General features: G+C 43.0%; 1 protein-coding gene across 1 annotated transcript in view; it reads right to left on the reverse strand.

Annotated features, from left to right (window-relative positions):
* LOC111973593 (S-methyl-5'-thioadenosine phosphorylase) overlaps nucleotides 1–7,248 on the reverse strand; it is a 26,778-nt gene extending 19,530 nt beyond the window's left edge. Inside the window, exons 1-4 of the mRNA XM_024000973.3 lie at nucleotides 7,111–7,248; nucleotides 6,615–6,701; nucleotides 3,672–3,730; nucleotides 2,950–3,117 (exon numbers count right to left, since the gene is read on the reverse strand). Of these exons, the coding sequence (XP_023856741.2) occupies nucleotides 2,950–3,117; nucleotides 3,672–3,730; nucleotides 6,615–6,701; nucleotides 7,111–7,134 (338 nt within the window). The 5' untranslated portion in view covers nucleotides 7,135–7,248. The remainder of the gene's footprint in view (nucleotides 1–2,949; nucleotides 3,118–3,671; nucleotides 3,731–6,614; nucleotides 6,702–7,110) is intronic.
* Nucleotides 7,249–10,570: the final 3,322 nt, after the last annotated feature.

The following is a 10,570-nucleotide window of genomic DNA, read 5'->3' on the forward strand; positions in this document are numbered from 1 at the left end:
GGCACAGAGGATGTGGAGTCAATGTCATGTCAGGCACAGAGGATGTGGAGTCAATGTCATGTCAGGCACAGAGGATGTGGAGTCAATGTCATGTCAGGCACAGAGGATGTGGAGTCAATGTCAGGTGGCAATCCGAGGGAGGGGTGCAGAAATGATCAGTTACTTCTCATTCAAGGCACTACGTTTTGACTTAATGGACAACGGACAGAGCTTGGAGACAAAGCTGTTTGTGTGCACTGCACTCTCAATCAACAAGACTGCCTCATGAACACATTCTCAATCAACAAGACTGCCTCATGAACACATTCTCAATTTACGGTCCACTGCATAGAATTCTACTGACAATTCAATGAAGCAACGCACCCTCAGGACAATGAGAGGAGTTATGTTCCACTCTGATAGAATAATGGGTAGAGTTGTGTGTGGTAACTTGGAATCTAGAGATAGGGGGGGGGGGGGGGGGAATAGCAAAGAAATAATGCATGCTCACCTAAGGCAAACACATTGGATAATCGTCCTAAAAATACCATCCAATCAAAACAATGAATGCTTGTGCACTTTAGAATGAATAGTCTATTACTAGTAGAGAAAATTGGGCACCAAACAACTTGAAATTCAGCACGTTTTATCAGTGCTACAACTGATGGCCATCACATGTGTTTAGGGCAGCAACATTTCCAGATAGAGTTCTGAAATCCTGGTTGGAGCGTCCCTTGAACCAGGAGGGAACAAGCACGGAGGTAACAAGCAGAGGGAATTCTTCAACTGGGAATCATCCCACAGAGATTTCTGACAAACTTACTGAGAACTTGCTGCGTCTAATTTCTGTTTCATTATTAATGAAAGTGAGAACGGCCAGAGAGGATACACTTGTGAATGGTGTGTTGATTCCTAGGTGTGGTGCAGGCCTACGTACGTACAGTAACAAGATGCTAATCAGCTTTGCTGACTGTTGGGACTCTGCTGTTGCCTGTCCGGGCCTAGAGCTGAAATGATATCATATCTGGCCACAGTTTACTAAACAATGCTGCTCAACTGAAGGCCGTCCAGAGGTCTATCCTAACCGTGGGAAACATGACTCACGCTGAAGTATTAAAAGGACCTGTTACTGAAATGTATTCCCATAGACTGACACAAAGGTGATAACTTTCAAAACTGAACAGTCATGATGGTTTTACTCCCCGTGATCCCTCACTGCATCCTTATTCAAATGAGATCAATTTGTGATGCAAATACCTTCCACCTAGGCCTATCTCTCTTGAGTTCATCGCTTTCACTGAAACACAGTCGAACCTTATGCATAGCTACGACATGGAGGATAGACCCACTGAACTTTCGGTATGTCACAATTCACGCCCTAAGCACATTCCACAACACTTCAGGTAATACAAGCACTTCCTACAAAAGGTGTCAAACAGCCAGTCAACAGAACAACCTCATCAGATCCTAGGTCTCAGTTCATTCAAATCCTCTCACTGTCCTCCTCATTCACAAGAAACTACAAAACCACATAAAAAAAAAAAACGGAAACCCCCGTTTCAAAACAGCAGCCCTTAAAACCCTACAAGTCCTGTCGGTTCTTTAAAAAAAAGTGTTGGTTTCCTCCCAGGACGCAGCTCTAGCCACAACGTGACACGTGGCAGCTGTACTACGCCACACAGACAAGTCCCGGGCCCTCAGTGCAGAGTCCGTTTCAAAGTGTCGCCTATCCACCAATCATGAGACACGATCTCTTTCCTTCTCTTATTGGTTCTTTTAGGGAATGAGGAAATGAGACAGATGAACAGTGGGTGGCCATGGCATGATAGTTGAGTCGTGGACTATCAGAAATACCAGTCAGAGAATGTGGTCTTCAGAGAGGAGTAATGTGAGCCTGGATGCCACCATCTGTTTCTGTTTGACACCATCGCCTTTGTTGTTGCCCCAGGCTGGAATACTGTACACACACTCTGCACCAGTCACTGTTTGGAAGGGAAAATAATGGACAACTTGCAAATTCTTTTGAATGTTATCAGTTGAGATAGATGTCGCACTGTCTGAACATAAACAGGAGAAAGATGGTTGAGAGATGAAGAAATCCTTGTCTGAGCCAGACCGGCCCATTTCAGAGATAGTGACTTGGGAATAATTCTTCAAATAACTGAGCTTCTCTCTTGAGGACTTCTCATTCCTACTGTAATTCCATGGCTTTACAAACATTCTGTTTGGCCATGACACATGTACCGTTCTATTTATACTCCATCAGGTATGTAGTAGGTAGAAACCTAAACAATATCTAGACTTGTCAATTGATAGCATTTACAGATATAGAGTAAAAGTCAAACATAGCCTACTGAACAAAAATATAAATGCAACATGCAACAATTGCAAAGATTTTACTGAGTTACAGTTCACATAAGGGAATCAGTCAATTTAAATAAATTAGGCCCTAATCTATGGATTTCACATGACTGGGCAGGGTGCAGCCATGAGTGGGCCTTGGAGGGAATAGGCCCACCCACTTGGCGTGGTTACATGTGGTCTGCGTCTGAGGCCGGTTGGACGTACTGCCAAATTCTCTAAAACTAAGTTGGAGGCAGCTTATGGTAGAGAAATGGTGGACATTCCTGCAAATTATCTTGGCTAAGGAGAACGGGGATGTAACCAAATTTGTGCACAAAATTTGAGAGGAATAAGCTTTTTGTTGCATAGGGACAATTTCAGAGATTTTTTATTTCAGCTCATGAAACATGGGACCAACACTTTATATGTTGTTTTTGTATTTTTGTTCAGTGTACATAACAGTACATATACCAGGGAAGCATTGGATTTGGACTCACTCAATAGACAACAACTGAACTAACCACTGGCAACCACCATGTCCAACAGACTGCTTTCATTCTCATTTCAATCATGGATTCAACCTTCGGTGAGTCCTGGATTCCAGGCCWAGGAAACTCTRGCACTCACCTGTCTATGAACTGGTCGATGATGACGATGTCTCCCGGTTGRATCTCTTCCCGGAGGGAACCACAGGCCGTGGTGACCAGGAGATGTGTGCAGCCCTCCTCTCGCAACGCCCAGATGTTAGCCTGGTAGTTGACGTCGGTTGGCATGATGGTGTGCTGTCTCCCATGCCTAGGGACCAGTATAATGGGGAGTGTGAATAGTTTTCAGTGTTAACCGAAGGACAGTGAAAAGCCTGAAAATGAAATCGCTAAATCGACTCCTATAGCACCTAATCCCCTAGAAACTTCTGTATCTCTGAAAGGATTTGTATGTGTAGGCTAAGCAATACGTTTACAAACTCCACTTATAAAAAGGGCAAGCTGTTTTTTTTTTTTTGTTTAATCATTCTAACTATACCTATCTGATTATTAGACATCTACATAGAGGGCTAGTGGTGGATTTGGTATTGGGGGAATGTTTAGCCTATAGGGTGTTGGAGAAGAGATCAGGTCAAATATGTTTTAAATTGCAATGCACAGCCACTAGATGGAGCAAATTCATAAGAAACAGAGGAGGAGTTCATCTGGTTCAGTACACCTAGGATCTCTCCACAGGTGAATCTCAATTGCATACTCCTCGCGTCCTCTCTCCTCGCCTCATCCACCTCCAATGGGTTTTGAGAAGGAGGCGAGAGGATGCAAAGAGAATGCAATTGAGATTCTCCAATTCATTCCACTGCTTACCTTGCAAGGAGCACACATTCAACATTTTTGATCTTCCCCATTATAAGGGCATCTGAAGGCTGGTTGGGTTGTCAGGGGAAAAATAGAAAAGATGGCATTAGGTAGAATCTWAAGCACAATTTTCAGCTGGTAAAAAAGATTGGYATTACACTGGAACGCAGAGATTGGTGTTGTCTAATAAACCAGACTGTTATACCAATCATTGGTATCCACCTCATTTTCTAAATGTTGCTATGGGCACAGCCAAACAACGGAAGTGATGGATTCGACTTCCGCTTTACTTCCCACAGCAGCACGCCGGTGGCAAACTTGACATACTAGGAGTTAAGTTAATTTCTAGGAGTATAAAGTTAATTTCTAGGAGTATAAAAGTCAAGTAAACGATTCTACGTTTAAAGATGCACTATGCGGAAATCACACCACCATTTCCTGGTTGCTAAAATTCTAATAATTTGCCTAATTTTAGTTTGAGGCAAAACAAGCAATGTATAGTGTAGAGAATCATTGTAGCATCTAAACCCCTGTGAAATATATTTTCCATAATCCTACAGGTTATCTGTGCGGTTGGTCCKTCAGCTGGTCAAAATGTTATWCYCGGCTACTGCCGTTGAMATTTCGATCCCCTGGCACAKGCGCAAAACCACGTAAACACCTGCAAGACTTTGGTTAACATACATGCATCACATGCATGAGCAAACATCTTGATTGCCRCACACATTCTCTGAGACCCCCGTTTTGAAGTCTGTTTAAGAATACTTTCCTGTYGATATTTTGTCAAAAAGTTTGACCAGCTGAAGGACCAACCCCATGGACAATCGGCAGAGTAAATTCAAATATAATTTTATTCAACAATCGTGAGACAAGGGCCATTTTGTTTTATGTAAATGTGCGTGGCTATGTAGCTCTGGAAAACCCTTCTCGGTTACATTTGTCCACATTTGGCTCCATGTGAACTACAGACGCTGTGTTTTAACATTTAGAAATGTCAATAAACATCACTTTCAAACTGGTTTTGGAAACCTATGCCGATAGTCCCCTTATCTTTCATAACAGCAAGAAAAATCTTTCAAATAAAAAAGCTACACATTTCGTATAAGTTTTGCACAGTATCAACACTCTGTGTGTGCCTCCAGTTGACAAACTACACTTAACAGTTACGCTTACACACACTAGATAGCCAATGACTTGTGTAATGGAGCTGAAAGTCATTACACATAGGAATCATTGGACGAAGGCGTCTTCTGTAGAGGGGAGTTTGTTAAGAGCCACACCGCTCGGTCTGAATATTAACACGCATCGCTTGCGATACAGTTTTGGAAGCATAAAACAAAAAGGTTAAATTAATACACAACTTTATAGGGTTCCCACACGGCCATATTTCCATGTTTACTGAAAACAGACAGAAGACAGAGTGGACTACCTGTGCTAATTAACTATCGGTGTCTCCGAACACCTGTGTGTAAACGTTAGACAGACACCACAAATGTGTTGTCACTGAAAAATACTGTCTGCTGCAACTGTGTTAAAATAGTAAGTGTATATTTTCATGTGACATGCAAGCAGAGGGATTTATGTTTCTAGAACCATACCACAATCGAGCCTCCCGAGTGGCGCAGCAATCTAAGACTCGGGAGACTCAGGAACATAAATCCCTCTGCTTTCATATCACTTCAAATTATTTCACAAATGGAAAATATACACTTACTGTAGACTGTTTTAACCGCCACTACAGCCTGGGGTTCAATCCCACATCCAGCTGTGACCGGGAGCCCCATAGGGCGGCACACAGTTGGTCCAGCGCCATCCGGGTTAGGGAAGGGTTTGGCCAGGGGGCTTTCCTTGGCTCACATTTAGATGGCGTATTTAGTTGTTTTTGCTTCCAGGGCTAATTCGCCCTTTAAAACGGAACATCCATGTCAGGGACCATCAACTAGATCATGCCGCGGGCCAATTTCTTTCTTTAGCGGATGGCCAGGGGGCCGGAACATAACCGCGGCAGGTAGCCTAGCRGTTAAGAGCRTTGGACCAGTAACCGAAAGGTTGTTGTTTGAAATCYCAARCCAGCAAGGTTGAAAAATCTGCCGTTCTGCCCTTGAGCAAGGCAGTTAACCCCAAACAACAACAAATTCCCTGGGCACCAATGAAGTGGACATCTGATTCAGAGGGGTGGGTTAAATGAGGAAGACATTACAGTTGAATGCATTTAGTTGTGCAACTGACTAGGCATCTCCTTTCCCCTGAAGTACAAATCATTTGTAGACTGCAAATTGACTGCAAGAAGCCCAAACATATAATATTTGATTACAACATAATTTCAAAACTTTGTTGTTGCTCAGAGCCTAACATTACACCCAAGGGCTAAATTCAGCCTGCCAGTTGGGGAACCCTGACACAAGGTCCTTGGCCTATGGAGTAATGTTAAGCTCCTTTCGTCCAATATTAGGTTAGTAATGGCTATGCTGTACACAATGGAAAGCATTTCCACATTCAGGACTAAGATTGGTGGTACTTGTAATTTTAAAGCTGCAATATGTAATTGTTGTGCTACCCAACCAAATTCACATATAAATGGATCCGTCATTCTCATTGAAAGCAAGTCTAAGAAGCGGTACATCTGTTATATGTGTGCTATTTCTATGCTTCGAGTTTAAATTTCGTTTGAGTCTTTTACTTCGGTGTTGTACACCAGTTTCAAAACAGCTGAAAATTAAATATTTTTGGTTATGGAAAATATATTTCACAGCGGTTTGGATGGTACAATGATTCTCAACACTATACATGCTAGTTGTCACACTGAAATTAGGAGAACTATTTGAATTTTAGCAACCAGAAAATGGCGGAGATTTCGGTATCGTGCATCATTCAAAGGTGCACATGATTGTTTGTTCATAGCAGACACAGCCTGCCTGCATACCACATAGAATATTTAGAATTTGAACTTACCTTTCCATAAGGTGTGTCTACATATTTCTCGGTCCTTCCCTCCAATATGTCTGGGTCATCAAGGCCAGAACCTCCAATGATTCCAATCTAGCAAGAATATACATGTCATTAATCACACTCTTGACTATGACCCGTCACATAAATGTATAGCTAGGTAGGTGCATTGGAGTGGAGTAATGTCAATTCTACAGTAGCTATCTATGGTGAAATACGTGATACAGTTTGACTGCTAGCGGATGCCTACTAGCATGATGTTAGCTAGCTGCTAGTGCACTAACTAGTTCTGCAAGCTGTAAAGTGTATTCTTGAGACGTTTGAGTTTAACGTTGTCCATGTAGATATAGCTAAGTAGCGACCTAGCTATATCCTGGGTAGCTAATAGCTAGCATAATGTGACACGTGTATCGCTGTAGAATTGTAACGTTCTAGCTAGTGCATAATACTTTGATCAGTTTGTCACGAGAAGTCAAACATTTCAACAAGAGAACGTTATTACCTTAATTTGCATGCTTGCTGACATATCTTCTCGGATAAAAAAATGTATCTGAGATTAGCTGGCAAAATTACTATATCTTGCAACTGCTGCGTTCACTTCCTCCTATGTCATACGATGACTTGTTCAGTAACGTTACGTCTCCTTAAGCGTGCCGTTAGTCTCTCGTATCAGAACAATACTCTCACTCAAACAATGTCGGGAAACTTTTAGAGGCTAATTTGTTATGGATTGTAGACTTTGAGATTCATTATAATTAATCCATAAAACAAACTTTATTTGTACCATTGGCAGTTATTAAGTTAACGCCAATTATTTATATAAACACTAGATGACTGTTAGGGGGCGCTGTGTTTAAACCATCCGCACTCCCCCACGGTTGTAAAAAATATTTTGGAAGCACAGAAATGGATGCATTATGTGCAAGGGAAAGCGGGATACCTAGTAAGTTGTACAACTGAACGCATTCAACTGAAATTAGTCTTCCGAATTTAACCCAACCCCTCTAAATCAGAGAGGTGCGGGGTGCATTAATCAACATCCACGTCATCCGCGCCCGGCGAACAGTGGTTTAACTATTAATGCCTACATTGTTTTTTTATATTACAGACACCTTATATTATGTGAGTTAAACATAAAAATAAAACATGACAAAATATATAAAACATTTTCCTTAAAGTATAATTTTTTGAGATTGCTAATGTTACTGCCCCCACTACAACAACAAACGTATTAAATACGTGTAATTTTGTCCATTAAACATTTAATTGAAATACTGTAGAATTCCATTAATTCCTATGGAGGGCTGCTCCTACTGGTGAGAGCCAATATGGCCGACCGGTGGCTTCAAAGCCTCTCAATGGCCAATACATAGCATTAGCAATCCAGAGTTTATACACATAATTGGTTACCACTCACATGGCAGCTGGGACAAATGGAATACCAGGGCGCATTTTCAGAGCATGCTCAGACCAGCTGGCATGTTTCAAGCGGACCACCATTGTCCCTGCTCCTGAGAGGTCAAAGGCAGCCTTCCTAAACAACTATCGTCCCGTAGCACTCACATCTGTAAACATGAAATTTACATTTACATTTAAGTCATTTAGCAGACGCTCTTATCCTGCTTTGAAAGGCTAGTAATGGTGAATATCAACACCATCATCCCAGACACTCTGGACCCACTCCAATTCACATACCGCCCCAACAGATCCACAGATGATGCAATCTCTATTGCACTCTACACTGCTCTCTCCTGGACAAGAGGATTACCTATGTGAGTGCTGTTCATTGACTACAGCTCAGCATTCATAGTCCACTCAAGCTCGGGACCCTGGGACTGAATACCTCCCTATACAACTGGATCCTGAACTTTCTGACGGGCCACCCCCAGGTGGTGAGGGTAGTAACAACCCATCTGCACATGCATACACACACACACTCACATTCAAATACACATACACACGGACCCACACATACACACAAGTAAATAGTGCCACACATGCACTCAAACGTTTACAGCTGGCTTGCTGTTTAGATGTTTGTTGTCCTCGGTGTCTTTTGTTTTAGCATTGTTGTTTTCTGTTGTTTTTCTTAGTTTTCTCTTTAGTTATTTTTGTTGGTGCATTGGGTGGTTGTGGTTTTGGTTGGGTTGGAGGGGACGGTGTCTGGGGGGATGGGAGGGGTTTGGGGTTGGAGAGTCGCGGGAGGGGGGGGGAGTTTCTTCGGGGGGGGGGGGGGGGGGGGCTGTGGGGGGGATCTTGGATGGTTGGTGCCTGATGTTAGGAGCAGGGCCAGTGGCCAAGAGGTTGCTGGTTTGGGTCCACAGTTCGACTTGGTGGAGATTCGGTCCTTGTGGCCTTGGGTGGGGCGCTCGAGCCTGGTTGCTCCTGTGGGTCGCTCTGGATGGGAGTGTCTGCTAGAGGACTGAATGCAATGTAAATGTTGAGCAGCTTCACTGCAGGTAGATTGTATGTTTTAAAATTAGATTTAAAAAGTTAAATTACTACCCATCTGCCACGTTGACCCTCAACACGGGGGCCCCTCAAGGGTGTGTGCTTAGTCCCCTCCTGTACTCCCTGTTCACCCATGACTGTGTGGCCACGCACAACTGATGGTCGGATTCGCGTTTATCGAAGGAATGAGCGTTACACCGAGGCCTGTACTCTGGAGCGGGATCGATTTGGAGGTGGAGGGGCCATCATGGTCTGGGGCGGTGTGTCACAGCATCATCGGACTGAGCTTGTTGTCATTGCAGGCAATCTCAATGCTGTGCATTACAGGGAAGACATCCTCCTCCTTCATGTGGTACCCTTCCTGCAGGATCATCCTGACATGACCCTCCAGCATGACAATGCCACCAGCCATACTGCTCGTTCTGTATGTGATTTCCTGCAAGACAGGATTGTCAGTGTTCTGCCATGGCCAGCGAAGAGCCTGGATCTCAATCCCGTTGAGCATGTCTGGGACCTGTTGGATCGGAGGGTGAGGGGAAATATCCGGGAACTTGCCGGTGCCTTAGTGAATGAGTGGGGTAACATCTCACAACAAAAATCTGGTGCAGTCCATGAGGAGAAGATGCACTGCAGTACTTAATGCAGCTGGTGGCCACACCAGATACTGACTGTTTCTTTTGATTTTGACCCCCCCTTTGTTCAGGGACCCATTATTCCATTTCTGTTAGTCACATGTCTGTGCAACTTGTTCAGTTTATGTCTCAATTGTTGAATCTTATGTTCATACAAATATTTACACATGTTAAGTTTGTTGAAAATAAATGCAGTTGACAGTGAGGACGTTTCTTTTTTTGCTGAGTTTATATACATTTTTTAAAACCTGAGAAGTGAAGGTGTGCGTCTGTGAGTGACAAAGGGAGAACGGAAGGGGAGTGAGATAGGTTTACCAACAGGAGTCGATTTGGTTGCTAACTTATTGCTAGTTATTTATCATCTCATCTGATTACATAGTACCTGTCTTGACTGCATCAAACCGAGAGAAGCTAGTTAAGCTCAGCTAGGTAACGTTAACTAGGCTAATTGAGTTTACATAAATGTAACTGTGCTCTTTCTCCCCGTCCATATCCATTCAGATGATTAAGTAGCAGCCTACCTGTTGGCTCTTGGTGTTGTAGCCTGTCCTCATCATTTGACTTTTATACTGAAAAATATATATAAAAACGCAACATGCAACAATTTTAATTTTTTTACTGAGTTACAGTTCATATAAGAAAATCTGTCCATTTAAATACATTCTTTCAGCCCTAATCTATTTATTTCACATGACTGGGAATTCATGCCTGGTGAGTATGCARGCCATGGAAGAACTGGGACATTTGCAGCTTCCAGGAATARTGTACAGAACCTTGAGACATGGGGCCGTGCATTATCATGCGGAAACATGAGGTGATGGCGGCGATTGAATGGCACGACAATGGGCCTCAGGATCTCGTCACGGTATCTCTGTGCAT

Source organism: Salvelinus sp. IW2-2015, linkage group LG14, assembly GCF_002910315.2.
Source record: "Salvelinus sp. IW2-2015 linkage group LG14, ASM291031v2, whole genome shotgun sequence".
NCBI lineage: Eukaryota > Metazoa > Chordata > Actinopteri > Salmoniformes > Salmonidae > Salvelinus > Salvelinus sp. IW2-2015.